This window comes from Rhincodon typus, chromosome 35, assembly GCF_021869965.1.
Source record: "Rhincodon typus isolate 14 chromosome 35, sRhiTyp1.1, whole genome shotgun sequence".
Classification (NCBI taxonomy): domain Eukaryota; kingdom Metazoa; phylum Chordata; class Chondrichthyes; order Orectolobiformes; family Rhincodontidae; genus Rhincodon; species Rhincodon typus.
Window position 1 is genome coordinate 19,401,911 of NC_063366.1, and position 20,390 is coordinate 19,422,300.

Consider the following 20,390-nt stretch of genomic DNA (forward strand, 5'->3'; position numbering starts at 1 on the left):
TTACCATAAGGCATATTTATAAAATTATATCTGTTATAGATTTCTATTTAAAGAATTTTAAACAACTGTTAACATAGCGTATATGGTTAGGAAAGATAGATAGGAGAGGGGAATGAAAGGCTTGATTTTATATTAAGCTTGTCATGGTCACAGACTTCAATATAATTTATGCCAACAAGGTAATTTTTAAGAGTGCATTGTCATATAGGCTCTGCAACAGTCAATTTGAAAGCTCCCACCAACAGCAATGAAATGATGACCAGTCAATTTGCTTCTTCTCTCCATGATATTGATTGAGGATAAATATTGACCAGACATAATTCCCTGACTCTTCTTCAGAATACTGCCACACCTTGGAGGGAAGGTCGGTCCTCAATTTGAATGTCTTACCTGAAGGGCAGTACTGCTGACCCTGTAGCATTGCTTCAGTCATGCACTGTCTGAATCAGGGATCTTGTGGGTAAATCACTGCAAGCCAGCAAGTAACTAGTGCGTTATACAGAATGTCGGCCTTCATTGCAAGAGGATGGGGAATATAAGTCAGGAAGTCTTGCTGCAAATGTAAAAGGTTTACTTGAGGACCATGCCTGGAATATTGTGTACAGTTTTGGACACCTTACTTAAGGTAGAATATTCTTGCATCAGAAGCAGTTCAGGGAAATTTCACAGCTGATTCCTGGGATGACCTTATCAACAAAGATTGAGTAGGTTAGTCCTGCGCTCATTGGAGTTTCTAAAAATGAGAAATGATCTTATTGAAACATTCATAATTCTGAGGCAGCTTGACAGGGAAGATGCTAGTCTGATTTGTTTTCCCACTGTGGGGGAATCTAGGGTGAGGGGTCTCCTTGGAGATGTGGAGGAATTTCTCCGCTCAGGGAGTCGCCGGCCTTTGGAATTCTCTGTCGCAGTAAACGGTGGATGCTGGCTCATTGAGTCAATTCAAGGCTGAGTTAGCTGATTCACATGGGGTGGGTCAAGGATTATGGGGACAGGGAGGAAAATGAACAGCCGAGCAAGCTCAAGGGGCTGAATGGCCTACTCTTGCACCTAATTCTCATATTTGTCAGTTTGGACTTTTGTACTCAAGACTGGGAGGGGGAGTTGAATCCACCAAGAGGCAGGAGAGCTACCAACTGAGGCATAGCTGACTGAAAAGGTTGTGGACAGAATGACATAGGAGAGGCTTGGAAGAGAGTGGGTGGCCTAGAAAACTGTAGAATATAGTAGAAATGAGATAGATATTCAGAGACTAGTACTCCTTAGATATTGCAACATTGCCTTTAATTAAGTGATTTATCTTGACAAATCTCTGTAGTCAAATTAACTCAACGAGCAGGTTCTGCTGGTGTGATATATCTGGCTATCTATTTGGTTCTATCAAGTAGTCTATGAATAATTGTAACTATCTGATAATATTTGATAAATGTTTCCGGTTTTTCTCAGAGAGCCACGGCAGGAAGCTCATACTGGGGCAAAATCACAAACTTCATATTTACATTCTCCTTGATGTTTCTGGAAGCATTCAGAAAGTGGATTTTAAGAAAGCCATTAATGCCATGACCACCTTTGTCACCATGGTAAGTGACTGACTCAGCATGTTATCTGGTTCAAAGCAGTCCCTTCCCGCAATGGCACCATGCCACCCTCTCGTTGGCACCCAACAACGGCCTGTCCACCATCTACAAGGCACAAGTGTGATGGGATACTCCCCACTTGCCTGGATGAGTGCAGCTCCAACAACACTCAAGGAAGCTTGACACCATCCACCACACTTACCACCTTAAACTTTCATTCCCTCTGCCACCAATGCTCAGTAGTTGCAGAGTGAATCATCTACAAGATGAATTGTAGCAACTTCACCAAGGTTCCTTTGACAGCACCTTCCCAAATCCACGACCACTATCATCTAGAAGGACAAGGGCAGCAGTACACCACAACCGAATATTGCTGCTGGCCATGAACCATCCTGACTTGGAACTATGTCACCATTCCTCCAGCGTTACTGGGTCAAAATCCTGGAACTCCCTTCCTAACAGCACTGCGGTGTGCCTACACTCCAAGGACTGCAGCGATTTAAGACTGCAGCTTATCGCTGCCACCTTCAGGGCAAAGTCAGAGGTCACGCCAGGTTTATTTGAAATCACAAGCTTTTGGAGGGCTGCTCCTTCATCAGGCAAAGTGGAGGGAAGCGCACAGGCTCAGAATTTACAGATGGAGAGGTAATTAAGAGTGTCAAAAGGTAAGCACAAATGGTGTGAGTGGAGTGTCAATAGGCTGAATAATGAGTCTTTGCAGGTGTCAAACAGTGTGATTGAAGTGTCAACAGCTAAATAATAAGAGAAGGGATAATCTATGATCTGACGAATTCAGGCAGAGAGATAATTACAAAAAAATCAAAATTAAGATTGTGCTAGAGACAAACCCTCGTCTGTGGCACCATCTTATTTTTGATTTTTTTTTGTCAGGGCCAGCCTAGATTATGGTGGGGTTCAACTCACCTCTCAGTCGTTGGATGGGACGGAGTGAGTGATGGGCCGATTGGCCAATCCTCCTTCCTCTTGGAGTGTCGTTCGTTCCCGAGGGTTTTACAGGAAATCTATTTCCTCTCTTGCTGCAGATCAAACAATTTGAAGTTGGGGTCAATTACGGCCTGGTGATGTTCGGCTCTCGGTCATGTGTAGAGGTCAATATTGCTCATGATGACGTGAGTGACTCAGATTCTGTGCTCCAAATACTGCCTACTCTTAAGTACGAAGGTAGGTGATTGTCTCCCATCACTTATCACTGATGTCAGCAGTGACGGTTCTCAACTTGTTTTTAATTCCCTCCCTAGAATCATCCCTTCCTATTTCTGTAATTGTCTCCAGGCCCTAGATTACTGTGTAGTCCGCCAATGCTGACCTCTTGCCCTTTCCCTGATTTTTAACTGCTCCACCATTGCCTTTTCAACATCCCAATCCCAATCCCCAGAATTCCTTGCCTAAACCTCTCCTCCTGAAAAACATTCCTAAAAAAAACAGCTCGTTGATTGATCCAAATTCTTGTTCATCTGGCCCAATTTCTCCTCGAGTGGCTCGGTGTCATATTTTGCCTGACAGCACGGTGGCTCAGTGATTAGCACTGCTGACTCACAGCACCAGGAACCCGGGTTTGATTCCAGCCTCGAGCGACTGTTTGTGTGGAATTTGCACATTCTTCCTGTGTCTGCGTGGGTTTCTTCCGGGTGCTCTGGTTTCCTCCCACAGTCCAAAGATGTGCAGGTTAGGTGGATTGGCAATGCTAAATTGCCCATAGTGTCCACAGATTAGGTGGGTTATAGGGAGATGGGTCTGTGAGGGATGTTTGAGGGTCAGTGTGGACTTGTTGAGCCGAAGGGCCTGTTTCCACACTGTAGGGATCCTAAGTCTAACACTCCTGTGAGATGCTTCAGGCACTATATGAAAACACTTTGTTGTTGAAATTAAATACTATCATGGAAGTTGCTTGCCGTTTACAATTTTTAAAACATTTCTTTTTGTCCCTTTTTCATTTCAAGTCTTGCTGCCCTCCCGAAAGTTACCTCTGGAGAGATTGATTGAGCCCCATATTTTTTCCCAAGGAAGCCATTCTTCAATATAGGAGCAGTGGAAGCCATTCAGCCCCTTGAGTCAATGTCACTATAGACATTGATCATGGCTGTCCATGTTTCTATGTCACTTCATCCATTGGCCTGGCAAAAAAAAAATCATTATTTGCAGTTTTGACCTTTCCACTTGTCCCTCAGTCTCATGAGCCTTTGCATTAGGAAGTGACATCAACTGAATTCTGTTTATTTCATGAAAAAAGAGGTTTTGGCCTCACTGGCAAGGCTGAAATTGCTGCCTATTCCCAATGACCCTTGAACTGATTGACTTGCTGGGCCATTTCAAGGTGCAATTAAGATTCCTCCACATTGCTGTGGGTCTGGAATCTAGGTAGGCCAAAACAGGTAAGGATGGCAGATCTCCTTGCCCATAGTGGCGTTTATGAACCTGTGGATTTGTATGGCAATTAGTTTTTTTAAAAATTCACTTGAGTGATGTGGGCAACGCTAGCTGGCCAGCATTTGTTGCCCATCACCAGCTGCCCTTGAAATGAATGGCTTGCCAGGTTACTTCAGAAGGTAGTTGAGATTCAACCATATGGCTGTGGGTCTGGAGTCACAAGTAGTCAGACCAAGTGAGGATGGCAGTTTCCTTTACTGAAGGACGTCAGTGAGCCAGATGTGTTTTCCTGACATTTGGCACTGGTTTCATAGTCATCAGTCGATTCTTAAATCCATTTTTAAAATTGAATTCAATTCAACAAAAAAAAACTCATCATCTGCCGTGATAGGATTTGAACCTGGATTCCCAAATCATTTGCTGAGTTTCTGGATTAATAGTCCAGTGATAATACCACTCTTTGGTTTTGATTTGATTTATTATTGTCACATGTGCCTAGGTTTTGTTTTGCGTGCAGTACAGGCAGATCATACCATATAAAGTACATTAGGGTAATAGAACAGAGTGAGGAATACAGAAAAGTCTGCAGAGAAGGTGCACAAAGAGCGAGATCAACATTAAATTTAAAGCTTGGGAGATCCATTCAGAAGTCTAATAACAATGGGGAAGAAGCTGTTCTTGAATCTGTTGGTTTGTAAGCTTAAGCTTTTTTTATCTTCTATCTGACAGAAGAGGTTGAAAGAGATTATAACTGGGGTGTGAGGGGTCTTTGAGTCTGCCTTCCTGAGGCAGCAAGAAGTATAGATGGAGTCAGTGGATGGAAGGTTGGCTTGTGTGATGGTCTGGTCTCTGTATTTTCTTACAGTCCTGGGCAGAGCAGTTGTCATACCAAAACATGATGGCCATCACCTCCCCTCCAGTGATAGTGTAACTTCACATTCCAGATTTATTGTTTGAGTTCAAATTCCACCAGCTTTCTGTGGTAGGGTTAAGAACCTGTAAAGGCTGAAGCCTCTAGGTGACTAGTCCATTGGTATTACCATGGCACCATCATCAGGTGCCAAAAATGGTGTGCACTTCCTGGCATTAAATTGCAGCTGCCACTGGTCCAACCCAAGCTGTATGCCGAAGGAGACGAAAATAAAGTTCCAGCAGCAATGGGGTATAAACACACAAGTCCTCAGAGGCTGGAGCTTTAATCCAGTGTCTTGGACCACTCAGTGACACTACTGCAATGGCCCAATTCTAATTTGAAGCCTGTGCCCTCTCGTTCTGGACTCCCTGTAATGCCCTTATTTGAAGCCATATCTTTAAGGAGACACCTTTGGCAGTGCTACACTCCTTGAGTTTCTTGACTGGGGGAATGGGCCTAGCTTTGATGTTTGATTTCGTGATCAGAAGCCTCAGAATCTTCCTGAAAGCACATTGTCTGATTAAACCTCTCGATCTTAGACATCACAAGGTACAGCGATGCAGGAACGAACATGACCGGAGCTTTGAAAACGATTTTCGAAATGATGGTTCTGAAGAAGGCATCAATGAAGGACAAACAGGCAGAATGGAGGGAGGTCCGACACGCCATCATGATCTTCACTGATGGTAGGTAACAATGAACCAAACCTTCCTTTCGGTTTGAGAAAGCTACCTCTGCCAATGTTTCCGCAACAATTTTTGGCCCCGGGTTCAATGTGACAACACAGGAATTAGGAGCAGGAGTGGGCTATTCAGCCCCTCGAGTCTGCTGCATCATTCAATCAAATCATAGTTAATCTGGGTTGGCGTGGTGGCTCAGTGGTTGGCACTGCTGCCTCACATTGCCAGGGACCTGAGTTTGATTCCACCCTCAGGCAACCGTGTCTGTGTGAAATTTGCACATTCTCCCCATGTCTGTGTGGGTTTCCTCCCACAGTCCAAAGATGTGCAGGTTAGGTGGATTGACCTTGGGAAATTGCCCATAGTGTCCAGGGATATATAGGCTAGGTGGATTAGCTATGGTAAATGAAGGTTACAGGGATTGGGTGGGGTGCTGGTGTTGGGTCTGGGTGGGATGCACTTCTGAGGGTCAGTGTGGGCTGAACGGCCTGCTTCCACACTATTGGGATTCTAACTGTGGCCCCAACTCTACTTACTGTCAGCTCTCACTCTGCGCAGGCCATAACTTTTTACCCACTACAGACTCAGCATCAAATATATTCAATGACTCAGCTTCCTTTGTTCTGTAGAGAGAAGAAAATTCCAAAGGCTTGTGATCCTCTGAATAAAGAGATTCCTCTTTGCTGCAGCTTATTTTGAGACTGGACCCCTCCCCCCCAATTCTACATTCCTCCATGAGAAGAAACATCCTCTCAATACTCACCTTGTAAAGTCTCTCAGAATCTTACGTTTCAATAAAATCGCTTCTCATTCTTCGAAACTCCAATGTAGGCAATGCCTGTTCAACCTTCCCTCAGATTAGCACCACATTCACAAACATCTGCTCCCTCCACCACCAATGCTCATTAGCAGCAGTGTATACGATGTATACAATCTACAAGATGCACTGCATAAATTTGCTGAAGATCCTCAGACAGTACCTTCCAAACTTGTGACCACTTCCATCTAGAAGGACAAGAGCAGGAGATACATGGGAATGCCACCTCCTGCAAGTTTCCCTCTAAGCCACTCACCATCTTGACTTGGAAATATATCACCATTCATTCACTGTGGTTGGGTCAAAATCCTGGAATTCCCTCCCTAATGGCACTGTGGGTCAACTACAGCAAATAGAATGCCTGCAGTGCAGATAGAGGTCATCTGATCCATTGAGTCAGCACCAAACTTCCAAAGGGTGTCTACCCAGGTCCACTGCCTCCCACCATATCCCCATAACCCCTTATTTAGCATGGCTAATCCACCTAAGCTGCACACCTTTGGACTGTGGGAGGAATCTAGAGCACCTGGAGGAAACTCACGCAGACACGGAGAGAACCTGCAAACTCCACACTGACTGTCGCCCAAGACTGGAATCGAACCCAGGTTCCTGGTGCTGTGAGGAGCAATTCAAGAGGGCAGCTCAACACCACCTTCTCAAGGGCAACTAGGGATGGAAAAAAAATTCCTGGCTTATCCCACATTGCATGATTGAATATAAAAAAAATGAAGGGAATGCTTCCTCCAGGAAGACCAATCTCTGGAATCCTCTCCAAAGATCCTGTACAATCCTTGGGCATGCTGTGCATTGGCTTTGAGTGGTAGAGTTTGTTGGGGGCCAGGAAAGGTGACAGAAAACTGAATCAAACACTCATGAAACTATATGTGAATAAACAGGTCTCATGGCATGACAGCAAAATAATAAAAAAAGTGCTGGGCTAGGAGGCCTGTGTTAAACATAAGAACGTAAGAACTAGGAGCAGGAGTAGGCCATCCGGCGCCTCGAGCCCGCCACGTTCAAGTCTCAACCTGCTCCAATGACATCACTGTAAAGGTTGATTAGGAAATATTCTTTTCTTTTTAAAAATCACAATCACAAGTAGTTGACCTTTAACAAACAATCTTTGGACCTTTGTCTGTTTTCCAGGGAGGAATAACATGGGAGGAAATCCCAAACCAATGATGGATCGCATTCGGAACTTCCTGGACATTGAGAAAGTTGGAGAAGAGTTTCTTGGTAAAGTGTCTCTGACAGTTTCACCATTTTTTCTAGGATACTAGAGCTGGTGGAGGGCATTACTGGGGAGTGTCAGCATGATTTCCCCCGTCTTTTATTTTAACGTTAAGTAACTGGAGACAAATTGATTCCTGGGTTGGCGGGATTGACCTATGATGAGAGATTCTTTTATTCATTCACGGGATGAGCCTAGCACTGGTTAGGCGAGCATTTATCGCCCATCCCAGAGGGCTGTTAAGAGTCAACCACATTGCTGTGGGTCTGGAGTCACATGTAGGCCAGACCAAGTAAGGACGGCAGATTTCTATCCCTAAAGGACTATAGTAAACCAGATGGGTTTATTCTGAGCGTCGACAATGGATTCATTGTAATCATTAGACTCTTAATTCGGATTTTTATTGAATTCAAATTTCATCATCTGCTGTGGCAGGATTCAAACCAGGGTCTTCAGAACAATACCTGGGTCTCTGGATTGTCAGTTGGAATTGTGTTCACTGGAGTTCAGAGGAATGTGATGGGATCTCATATAAACCTATAAAATTCTAACAGGGCTGCACAGGTTAGATGTAGGAAATATGTTCCCAATGGTTGGGGGTGGAGTGGGGGAGAGGGGGAGGGGTCCGGAACCAGTTTAAGGATATTGGAAAAATCTCCTAGTATTGAGATGAGGAGAAATTTCTTCACTCAGACAGTGGTGAGCCTGTTGAATTCATTACCATATGAAGTGGCTGAGGAGAAAATATTACGTGTTTTCAAGAAGGAGTAGATGTAGCTCTTGTGAAAAAAAAAAGTACTGATGGAAATGAGAAACAAAATCAGAAATTGCTGGAAAAACTCAGCAGGTCTGCCAACATCTGGGGACAGAAAGCAGAGTCAAAGTTTTGAATCCAGTGACCCTTCTTCAGAACCCTTTAGATATAGCTCTTGTGCTAAAAGGATCTGGGATGAGGGTGGGATTAGGATATTGAGCTTGATGATCAGCCATGATCATATTGAATGGTAGAGCAGGATTTGTTGGCCCCACTCCTACTCCTACCTTCCATGTTTGTGGGAGAGGTGATGGCCTAGTCTAGACTATTAATCCAGAGACCCAGGTAATGCTCTGGAGACCCAAGTTTGAATCTTGCCATGCCGGATGGTAGAATTTGTATTCAATAAATATTTGGAATTAGGAGTCTAAAGGTGACCATTGTTGATTGACAGGAAAAACCCAATGTCCTTTAGGAAAGGAAACTGCCATCCTTACCTGGCCTGGCCTAAATGTGACTCCAGTAATGTGGTTGACACTTAGCTGCCCTGTTGACAATAAATCCTGGCCTGTGAATAAATTTTAAAAGAATTATAACATCTGATGTGAAACAAAGTTTCGAGGTTTGTTTGAAAGGGATTGTCATCATAATTCTAGCCACAGCTTGGAATTTGGGCTTGGAGCCTATGGGTAGGGCCATCCTAAATTAGATGGATTTTGGGAGCCTTGAAGTTCTTTGGTCTAACGCCCATTACTCCTGCTTCCAAACCATTCAGCTGCTATAAGGCTGGTTGCTATCCTGCAAGGAGGCTCACCAGTCATAGCCTGCAACACACAGAAGTTTACAGTAGTGAGCCAGATGGATTTTTAAACAACACTGATGGTTGTTTCATGGTCACCATTGGGCTCGCTTTTTATTCCAGATTTTTATTGAATTCCAATTTCATCATTGCTATGGTGAGATTCGAACCCGTAATCCCAGAGCATTAGACTGGGGGAACGGTCTGGATTACTAATTCAATGACATTCCCACCTAGCCACCACATCCCAAATTCTGTTTCGCCTTCCTACCTTCCCTCATGTTCTGTGTTGCAATGATAACCAAGTTATTGATCAGTCACGGCATCATTCGCTTGTCAATTATTTGAGAAGAAAGCCAGACCCAAATTGAGGAAATCCCACCAAGAGTGCCAAGAGCTTTAGGAACCAATGGGACACACTGCCATGTCCAATGGGTACAGATTGCAAACAAACTGGGTGTCCATTGCAGTCTCGGCCCCACCGTCTTCCTGCAGTGACCTGCTGTCGGAGTGAGCTTTCCTGCTCAGGCGATGCTGATTTCTCTTTCAGATGTCTACGGGTTTGGCCTTGGCAATGATGTTGACAAAGAGGAGATCAACTCAGTTGCATCTAAGAAGAATAACGAGAGGCATGTGTTCTCCATTCAGACGGAGGACCTAACAACTGTCTTCAACTCGATGCTAGGTAAGAAGGGTTTCATTAGCTTTTCACCAGGGAGCTACCGTTCAACAGTTCAGCTCCCCACCATCCACCCTTCAGCTACAGCACCTCCTTTAGGATTCCCTCTAAACACATTGAGCCAACTTGGCACCAGCCCCTTCCAGCAGCTCCATCCCTGGTTGGTTGTTGTCTCATTAAGATCCTGAAAAGCGTCCTGTGTTAAATGTTGGTTTGCTGAATTATCTCATCATTTCAAGGTACAGCTCCCTTAGTAAAATTGCAATAGAACAGCTGAGGATTAACATGCAGAGTTCATTTGGCCCATTGTCCCTGTGATGGCATCTTGCTGTGTCAATTCCAAACGAATTCCACCAACTGATTCTCTCCCCATTGCCCTGTACAATGTCAAACTAACCACACTTCCTCACACTCTCCCCAATCAATCCCAGAATATCAATCCCAGAATAATCCCAATATATCAATTGCAAACTAATCCTACAGCCCTGCTCTTGCTCCTGTATCAATTCTCAACTCATTTCATTGCTCTCCTATTTCCCCATAGCCTGGTATCAATCCCAGACTAATCCCATTGTCCCACGCTTTTCCAAAGCCTGTATTGATCATAAATTAATCCCACTGTCCCACTCTCTCCCCATAACTATGTACCGATCCCAAACTGATCCCACACCTGCACACAATCCACATAGCCCCATCTCAATTCCTAACCAATCTTACTGTCCAAATCTCTCCCCATTGCTCTATAATGGGTGGCACGATGGCTCAGCGGTTAGCACTGCTGCCTCACAGCACCAGGAGCCTGAATCCGATTCCACCCTCGGGCGACTGTCTGTGTGGAGTTTGCACGTTTTCCCTGTGTCTCCATGGGTTTCCTCCGCATGCTCAATTTCCTCCCACAGTCCAAAGATGTGCAGGTTAGCTGGATAGTCCATGCTAAATTTCCCATAGCATCTAGGGATGTGACAGTTAGGTGGGTTAAGCCATGCGAAAAGCAGGGATACAGGGATAGGGTAGGGGGTTGGGTCTGGGTGAGATGCTCTTTGAGGGTCAGTGTGAACTCAGTGGGCTGAATGGCCTGTTTCCTTATTGTATGGATTCTATGATATTCCTCCCTAACTAATCTTACTGCCCCAAACTCTCCACATTGCTTTATATTCATTCTTAACTAAACCCACTGCCACACTCTCTCCCTTTATCCGCATGATTTTCCCTGATTTAAATATTTAATCTCCTTTTAGCGGATGGTATTGTCTCTGCCTCACTGTGGCACCAGCACCAACAACCTCCCGAGGAAAGTAGACTTCACAACCCCATTGTTGGTGTCTATTGAGGCCATTCTTACCAGACAAAATAACTGTGTTATTGAACCTCAAACATTGAAATTTCATTGTCTAGCAAACTCTTCTTACCTAGAAGCCAGGAGGCCTGACTTCAAATCCACTTGCTCTATAGGTGTGGCATAAAATCCTTGAACAGATTGATTAAAAGTGCCCAGAAGACTGTTCTCTTCGCCTTCTCTCCTCCAGCAACAGCAATTCGCATTTGTATAGCACCTTCAACATAGCAAAATACCCTAAAGAGCTTGACTTTGCAAATTCTCCCCATGTTTGCACTGGGTTTCCTCTGGGTGCTCCAGTTTCCTCCTACGGGCCAATGATGCGTGGGTTAGGTGGACTGGCCATGCTAAATTGCCCATAACTTCCAGGGATGTGCAGGGTTAGTGGGTTGGCCGCGGGAGATGTAGGATTTCAGGGACAGGGTAGGGGATGGGGCTGGGTGGGATACTCATCTGAGGATTGGTGTGGATTCTATGGGCCGAATGTCCTGCTTCCACACTGTAGCGATTCTATGATTCTAATCCTTTATGTCAGTGCACTTAACAAATGTTCAGATTGACACATGAAGTGACTTAAGTTTTATTGCTTCTGGGGTTGAAAACAACTCAAATTTAAAATTCTTACCTCGGTGTTCAAATCTCTTCTTGTCCTTACACCCCTTAGTTTAGCTCTACAACCAATTGAGATGTCTGTCCTGCGACAATTCCGCCTTTTTGAGAATCCCTGATTTTAATTGCTTCATTACTGATGGCATTGCTTTGTCTCTCTTTACTTCTGGAATTCTCTCTCTAATTCTCTGATCCTCTCTCTCTCATCCTTTGAGATGTTCTTTGTATACACCCATTCAACCAAATATCATCTCCTGTGGCTTGGTATCAGATTCTATCTTGGATCGTGTGAGGTGCCTTGTGACATTTCACTATGTCAAAGTTGTTGTAAAAGTGCACCCAGTTGTTGTGCATGCCTGTGTAGAAGCCAGGACAGGAGCACAGAGGGAATTAAATTGCAATGTCCTTTGCTCTCCTGGAAATGGAATAACTGCTTCTTCACACCTGGAGGAGACTTGCAGACACACAGTCTTGCAAGGCTTAATTATCTCCAAGCCCACTGTAATCTTTCTTTTGAGGGCAAGGGGTTTGGGTGTGAACCCCAGATCCCTATAGCATTTGTCGTTCCTAACTTCTCGCCTGAATTCCAAATATAATATGAGTCTTTGTCTCTCTGTTCTTGCCTCCCCTTTTGCCCCACTATTTCTTTTCTTCAGTTTAAACACTGAAGGCAGATTTGTCCTCAAGCTTGTCTGCCCAAAGAAATAAAAAGTAAGTTTGTGTCACCTCACCTCATAATTCTGTGCATATTAAAAAGAACAAATATTTATGACCTTAATAGTTCAGAGGTAACAAGCAAGATAGATAAAAAGGAACCAATAGATGTAACATATTTGGAATTCCAAAAAGCATTCGATAAAGTGCAACATGTCAGGATATTTAATAAGAGCCCGTGCATTGGCATATCTTACCAGCATTGAAAGGTTCGGCTAATTGAAGTCTGAAATTTGGGATAAAGGGGCATTTTCAAGGTGGAAACTTGTAACTAGTGGAGTTCTACAGGAATCAATGCTGGGGCCACAATTACTTACAATATATATTATGACTCAGAAGTGAATGTCAAGTTTGAGGATGACACAAAAGTAGGTGGGAAGGCAAGTCATGAGAATGACACAAGCTGTCTCTAGAGAGGTATGGATAGGTTAAGCGAAACTTGGAAGATGGAATATAATGTGAGAAAATGTGAGATTATGTACTTTGCCAGGAGGAATAAAAGAGCTTAATATTATTTAAATGTGGGAATGACTGGAGAAAACTGCAGCACAGAGGGATTTGGGTATCTTTATGCATAACTCACAAAAATCTAGCAGCCAAGTTCAGCCAGCAATGGGGAAGACAAATGAAATGTTGGCCTTTGTTTCAAATGGAGTGTAATATAAAAATAGAGAGGTCTTGCTAAAACCATACAAGGAAGTGTTCAGATTACAGTTGGAATACTGTGAATCATTCTGTTCCCCTTACCGAAGGAACAAATATGCTGGCACTGGAGGTTTGATCGGTTGATTCCAGGTATGGAGGGATTTTTCTATGTGAAGAGGTTGTGTAGACTGGACCTATACTCATTGGAGTTTAGGAAAACAAGAGGAGACCAGAGCATTTATTTTCAAGAGTAAGACTCGCTGAAATAAGACAGAAATGAGGAGGAATTTGTTCTCCCAGGGGGTGGTGCATCTGTGGAATGCTGTGCTGTCAATACTGGGTCATTAAGTATACTCTAGGCTTAGATGGACATATTTTAATCTGTAAGGAAATCAAGGATTACGGTGAAAAGGCAGGAAAATGGAGTGGAGGATAATCAGATCAGCCATGATCTCATTGGATGACTTGATGGACTGAATAGCCAATCTCTACTCCTCCATCGTACGGTTTTCTAACTTGAACATTGCTGGAAAGAAATATGATGTCAAAGTTTTCCATCTTGTACTCAAGGGGACAAATACAAGATGCCAAATTTCAAACGTTCACATCAATTTACGCTTAAGAAGATGTGATTGGGCGATTGGACAGCATTTGCTGAATGATCCTGGTTGTATCGATAATTATGCTAATGACCAACTTAAGATAATTTGGTTGAGTTCATAACATGGTTCATTGAGGCTTGCTGGAACAGCAAACCTTCATACACAGGAACCCATTCTCTGCAAACAGAAGGGACATGTTCAAGCCTTTCGCCTTTTACTAAATTACACACAGGAGCTTGGGAGCTTTAGTTCCCTACTTTTTCTTTTCCCCATGGTAACATCTGGGCCAATCAGAGTTGACTTTCCCACCAACCAGCACTCTTTTCTCCTACGTTATAAATTATTGTGATTGCTTGAAACTTGGAATTCTTGCAATGGTCCCAATGAGAGCAAGACTAAAAGATTTGTCAACATGCCTCTCTCTCAACAGTGCTGAAGAGTTGGGCAAGTGATGTACCACAGCAAATGAGTTGTCAACACTCAGATACATTTATAACCCAATACCATTGATACTACAGTGGTATCTGTCATGAGATTGCTGATTTAGAGTGCATAGGTTTCCATGGAAAACAATGCACACACCTTATCTATCATTTAACGTGAGTTTTTAAAAAAAATCTCCTTTTACTTTCCCTTTACATTTGGACAACTGATGAAACATCTGCTTTTCCCAACATCTGTGAAGGAAAAAACAGAGCAAACGTTTGGGGTCCGTTAACTCTATTTTTTCCTTCACAGATGTTGCCAGACCTGCTGAGCTTTTCCAGCAACTTTGTTTTTGTTCCTGATTTACAGCATCCGCAGTTCTTTCGGTTTTTATCTGCTTTTCCCAATAATGGCCTTGCTCTGTAACACAGCACTAAAGTTGAACAAAATGCATTTTTACAGATCTCACTTCCGTTGGAAACCTGTGTGGTTTTGCCAATAAAAGTTTAACTGTAAGCGATCAGAGTTCCTTTCCGTGGTATGCAGAAGTTCGCAGTAATGACAATCCGGTGAGTTTACATGACATGTTTTTACTTCTCTGATGGAGAGCTATATTCACTGAAAGGGAAAAAAAGACCTATGCACAGAGACAGAGTCAGAGAGAAATGCTTGCACACAAACACAAGCACATAGAATCACAGAGTCTTAGAGATGTACAGCACAGAAACAGGCCCTTCGGTCCAAATTGCCCATGTCGACCAGACATCCTAAACTAATCTAGTTCCATTTGCCAGCATTTGACCCATATCCCTCCAAACCCCTCCAATTCATATACCCATTCAGGTGCCTTTTAACTGTTGTAATTGTTTCAGCCTCCACCACTTCCTCTGGCATCTCAACCTATACACACAAAAACCTCTGAGTGAAAAAGTTGCGCCTTAAGTCACTTTTAAATCTTAGCCCTCTCATGTTAAACCTATGCCCTCTAGTTTTGGACTCCCTTGTCCTGGGAAAAAGACATTGGCTATTCACCCTATCTGTGCCCCTCATGATTTTATAAACCTCTATAAGGTCACCCCTCAGCCTCTGACACTCCAGGGAAAATAGCTCCAGCCACTCCCCATAGCTCTAACCCACCAACCCTAGAAACATCCTTGTAAATCTTTTCTGCACCCTTTCAAGTTTCACAATGTCCTTCCTACAGCAGGGAGACCAAAATTGAATGCAGAATTCCAAAAGTGGCCTAACCAATGTCTTGTACAGACACAGCATGACCTCCAAATTCCTATACTCAATGCCCTGACCAATAAAGGCAAATGTACCAAACGTCTTCTTCAACACAAAGTGGGAGAGACTGTCAAAAGCAAGAGAGAGTGTACACAAGGCATATACACATATGGAGAGAAAGAAAGAGACATAGATGTGCCACACATGCAGAGAAGGAGAGTGAGATATGGGGAAGGAAGATACAAAGAGACAGAGATAGACACACAGGCAAACACACAGGAAGAGGATGTGTGAGAAACTCAGCAGAGAGAGATGTTTAGAGAGATAGATAAAGAAACAGACAATCACAGTATAGAGAGAGCATTGGGGAGAGGGAGAGAGAGGATAAAAGAGACATACATTAAGATGAAGAAAGAGGAGAAGACTAAAAAGAGGAGTGGGATAGGAAATAATTCATTATGGAGAGAAAGAAGAGGCAGGAAGAATTTTAAACAGGGTAGAAAGAGGGAGATAAAGAAGGAATGAGAATATGTGTGACTCAGCGTTAAGAGAGAGATGGTTCATAAATGATTTTGGAGAGCAGATCTGTCCCGATTAGGATCAAGGATCCTGCCTTCCAATCCCAAAACATCATTGTAGTAGAAAGCCATCTTGATGGGGTGGCAGTGGGAGGACTGTATCACATGGCTTTCCTGTTATACCATTGGTCCCATTGAATATGAGGCAGGGTGTGGAGCAATTACAAAGTCAGAGGTCACCTCAAGGGGAGAGACCGTGACAGAATTGAAGGAAGTGGGTGAGAATTAGAAATTTGAAAAGGCCTGGGACCCAGTGCAGGACAATTGGCTCAAAGGGAGATGGTTGGGTGGGATCTGGTGAAGGTTTGGTTGTGTCTAGCAGAGGCCAGGGGGAGGGGTGTTACCGATGTGACTGAACCCTGGGGCGAAAGGCAAGGTCTTGGTAGCAGATCATCAGGAAGTTTTCAATGAACCATGTCCTCCATAGGACTTTCGATGTTCTGGATCCATTGTGGGGGATGAGTGGATCCTAACAGCAGCCCATTGCTTCGAATATCTGACCGAGGGAAACATTAACAGCAGACTCATTTTCGTTGGTAAGAAAAGAACTCCTTGATGCCTTTCTGTTTTCGGCAGAACTAGGTTGGGAGTGTGACACAGGAAACAGGCCACTCCTTATCAAGCCCAGTCAGCCTTTATTCCACTGAACACAACTCATTCATCTGATAGTTCAATTCATTCATGACACAGGCTATTCAGTCCCATTGCTCTATGTCGGTGTTTTGGTTTAAAACCAGCCTCCTCACATCCCTTTGCCCCTTTCTGCCTCATTTGTTTATCCAGTTTCCTCTTACAAGGGGCAGTGTGGTGGCTCAGCAGTTAGCACTGCTGCCTCACAGCTCCAGGGACCTGGGTTCAATTCCAACCTCGGGTGACTGTCTGCATGGAGTTTGGATGTTCACCCCGTGTCTGCTTGGGTTTACTCCGGGTGCTCTGGTTTCCTTCCACAGTCCAAAGATGTGCAGGTTAGATGGATTGGTCATGCTAAATTGCTCACTGTCCTCAGGGAGGTGTAGGTTAAGTGGATTAGCCATGGGAAATGCATGATTGCATGGAATAATGTTAAGGAGGATGGATCTGGGTGGAATGCTCTCTGGACGATCAGTGCAGACACAATGAGCCGAATGGCCTGCTTCTGCTCTGTAGGGATTGTATGCTTCTATGTATCTATACTATTCATCTGAACCACTCTCTGAGATAGAGAATTCCACTTTTTCACTGCTCCCTGGTTGAAGAGATTTCTCCCAGTTCCCTATCGCCTTTATTAATGCCAACCTGACTCTTGCATGAAGTCTTGTGGAGCAGTGGGTAGCATCTGTGCCTCTGAGCCAGAATCTGCGGATGCAAGTCCCACTCCAGGATATTTTGGCCAAGGAATGTACATTAGTAACGTGGCCTGGTTGAGTTCCAGCCTGCAAAACCTCCCAACGTGTACCAATAGTAGATGATCAGTGTGGAAGAGATTCCAGATCTTGGAAAGAGTGATTTGACTGAAGCAGGTAAGGGTCTGAGAGAATGGAGGGGTGTTTCCCCATGATGAGAGAATCTAGAACTAGAAGGTCATCATTATCTTTCTTAAAACAAAAGGGGTCTGAAAGGGAATCTGAAAGGGATTGAAGGCATGATTTTATTTGTCTTGGAATGTCATGTGTTTTTGGAGCACTGGTCCTTAGAATGTCGTGGAAGCAGAGTCCTTGAATATTTTTAGGTCAGAGGTGGATAGGTTATTGTTAGGTGATGGGGTGGAAGGTTATCTGGCAGTGGGCAGGAATGTGGATTTGAGGCCACAATGAGATCAGCCATGATCTTATTGAATGGCACAGCAGCTTCGAGGGGCAGAATGGCCTACTCTTGGTCCTAATTCATACATTTATATATTGCTTTCTGGGATGAGAATTAGTGACCCTCTGAGACAAACACATTCTTCTAATGTCAATCTTCAATGGGAGACCTCTTACCCTTAAATTGTGTCCCCTAGGGCCCAGTCTCACCCACAAGTGGAAACATCCTCCTGGTATTCACCCTATTAAACCCTGCCAGAACCTTATACCTTTCAATCTGATCATATCTTGTTCTTCTAGACTCCAATGGGCACAAATCTTTCATCATTGGATAATCATAAAATCCCTACATTGTGTAAGAGGCCATTCGGCCCATCAAATCCACACCTACCCTCTGAAGAGCATCCCTCCCAGACCCACTCCCCTCCCCCATCCCTATAACCCTGCATTTCCTATGGCTAATCCACCTAGCCTGCACATCCCTGGACAACGTAGGCAATTTAGCATGGCCAATCCACTTAACCTGGACTGTAGGAGAAAACTGGAACACCTGGAGGAAACCCACACAGACACAGGGAGAATGTGCAAACTCCACACAGACAGTCGCCTGAGGCTGGAATCAAACCCAGGTCCATGGCGCTGTGAGGCAGCAGTGCTAACCATTGAGCCACCGTGCTGCCCTGGCACTCAGTCCAGTGTCCCCCAGAACCTCGCAAAGGGCTTTATGTATGAATGTTTTTGAAATATTGTCACAGGTGTGAGATAAGCAAACACGGCAGCTCCCATGTAACAGGAATGTGGTAAACACTAACTGATGGTGACTTTGGTGAGAATATTCAAGGCGGGGATTGACGCATTTTTTAATCAGTAAGAGAATTGGGGGTTATGGGAGAAAGGAAGGAAAGTGGAATGGAGGATTATCAGATCAGCCGTGATCTCATTGAATGGTGGAGTAGATGCAATAGGTCAAATGGTTGACTTCTGTCCCCATGTCTTATGGTCTTATACATTGTAGCACATGGCACAGTAAAAGCATCTTCTTCGGAATAATGGCTTTAGGATCTTTCACGTCCACATGAGAGGCCAGAGTGGGCCTCAGTTTCATATCACATTCGAAGAAAGAACTTGTGAATGAATTAACCTTTATTTTCTCTGATTTTCACACAGGGGCTTCTGGTAAGAAGGTACAACTGAAAATAGACAGAGTGATAAAACACCCAAACTACAACCTGACTGGGAAGGTGGAAATGGGCATCCGGGAGTTTTACGATTACGATATTGCCTTGGTTAAGATAAAGTCAAAACTGAGCTTCACAACAAATATCAGGTCAAGCAAAAAATAATTCCTTTCACTGTCTCAAAAGGATTGCATTCCATGGCAATTTTAAAAATTTATTCATTCATGGAATGTACTGACTAGGCCAGTATTGATTGTCAATCCCTGATTGCCTAGAGGGCGGTTAAAAGTCAACATTGTTGTAGGTGTGAAGTCATATGTAGGCCAGACTAAGTAGGGAAGGCAGATTTTCTTCCCTAAAGACATTAGTGAAACAGATAGGTTAGTTACAATAATCACCATGGGGCCATCTTATTATTGAATTCAAATGTATTAATCTGGGCCTCTGGATTATGATAATAAATGCTGAATAATGCGATGCTAGAAATCTGAAAGGCAGACATACATGTGCATGCGCACGCACACATACATACATATAGACACACACACATACATATACACACACACATTTCTCCTTCGCACTGGATTATGGTAATAAATGCTGAGTACTGCGATGCTAGAAATCTGAAAGGCAGACATACATGTGCATGCGCGCACACACACATACATATACACACACACATTTCTCCTTCACACTGGATTATGGTAATAAATGCTGAATACTGCAATGCTAGAAATCTGAAAGGCAGACATACATGTGCACGCACACACACACACACACACACACATACATATACACACACATTTCTCCTTCGCACTGGATTATGAGTCCTGTGACATTACTGCATCTCCACTGGCTCCCTATAAATCTGCAGCACCTTCTCATTGTTTGAGTAATTACTTCACTGAAAGAAGACATTTAGCCCATCAAGTCCATTCCAGCTGCCTGTAGAGCGATCCAATCCATGTTATTACCCCACAGGCCTGCAAATTTATTTCCCTCAAGTACCCATTCCAATTTACTTATGAAATTATTAATTATCTCCACTTGCAGAACCCTCATAAGCAACAAAATATTAGTTATATGTTATAACTGGCAAGTTTACCTTGTGTCAATGTTTATTCTCATCCTTGTTTTCAAATCCCTCTGTGGACCTTGCCCTCCCTACCTCTGTTATTTCGTCCAGCCCCTCAATCTGTATTAGAGTCATGGAGTCATACAGGGAGGGAAACAAACCCTTCAGTCCAACCAGTCCATGCTGATCATAATCCCAAACTAAACCAGTCCCACCTGCTTGTGCTTAGCCATATCCCTCTAAACATTTCTTATTCATCTACATATCTAAATGTCTTTTAAATGTTGTAACTGTATCTGCATCCAGCACTTTCTCTGGACGTTCATTCTGTGTAAAGAAAAATTGCGCCTCATGTTCTTTTTAAATCTTTCTCCTTTCACT

The 20,390-nt window shown here is 43.7% G+C and overlaps 1 protein-coding gene across 1 annotated transcript in view; it reads left to right on the top strand.

The window, feature by feature from the left end:
- LOC109921429 (complement factor B-like) overlaps positions 1-20,390 on the top strand; it is a 42,706-nt gene that overhangs the window by 11,450 nt on the left and 10,866 nt on the right. The window contains exons 6-13 of the mRNA XM_048616554.1: positions 1,447-1,580; positions 2,621-2,759; positions 5,418-5,564; positions 7,522-7,611; positions 9,710-9,844; positions 14,633-14,739; positions 16,403-16,511; positions 18,924-19,083. Coding sequence (XP_048472511.1) covers positions 1,447-1,580; positions 2,621-2,759; positions 5,418-5,564; positions 7,522-7,611; positions 9,710-9,844; positions 14,633-14,739; positions 16,403-16,511; positions 18,924-19,083 — 1,021 coding nt within the window. The remainder of the gene's footprint in view (positions 1-1,446; positions 1,581-2,620; positions 2,760-5,417; positions 5,565-7,521; positions 7,612-9,709; positions 9,845-14,632; positions 14,740-16,402; positions 16,512-18,923; positions 19,084-20,390) is intronic.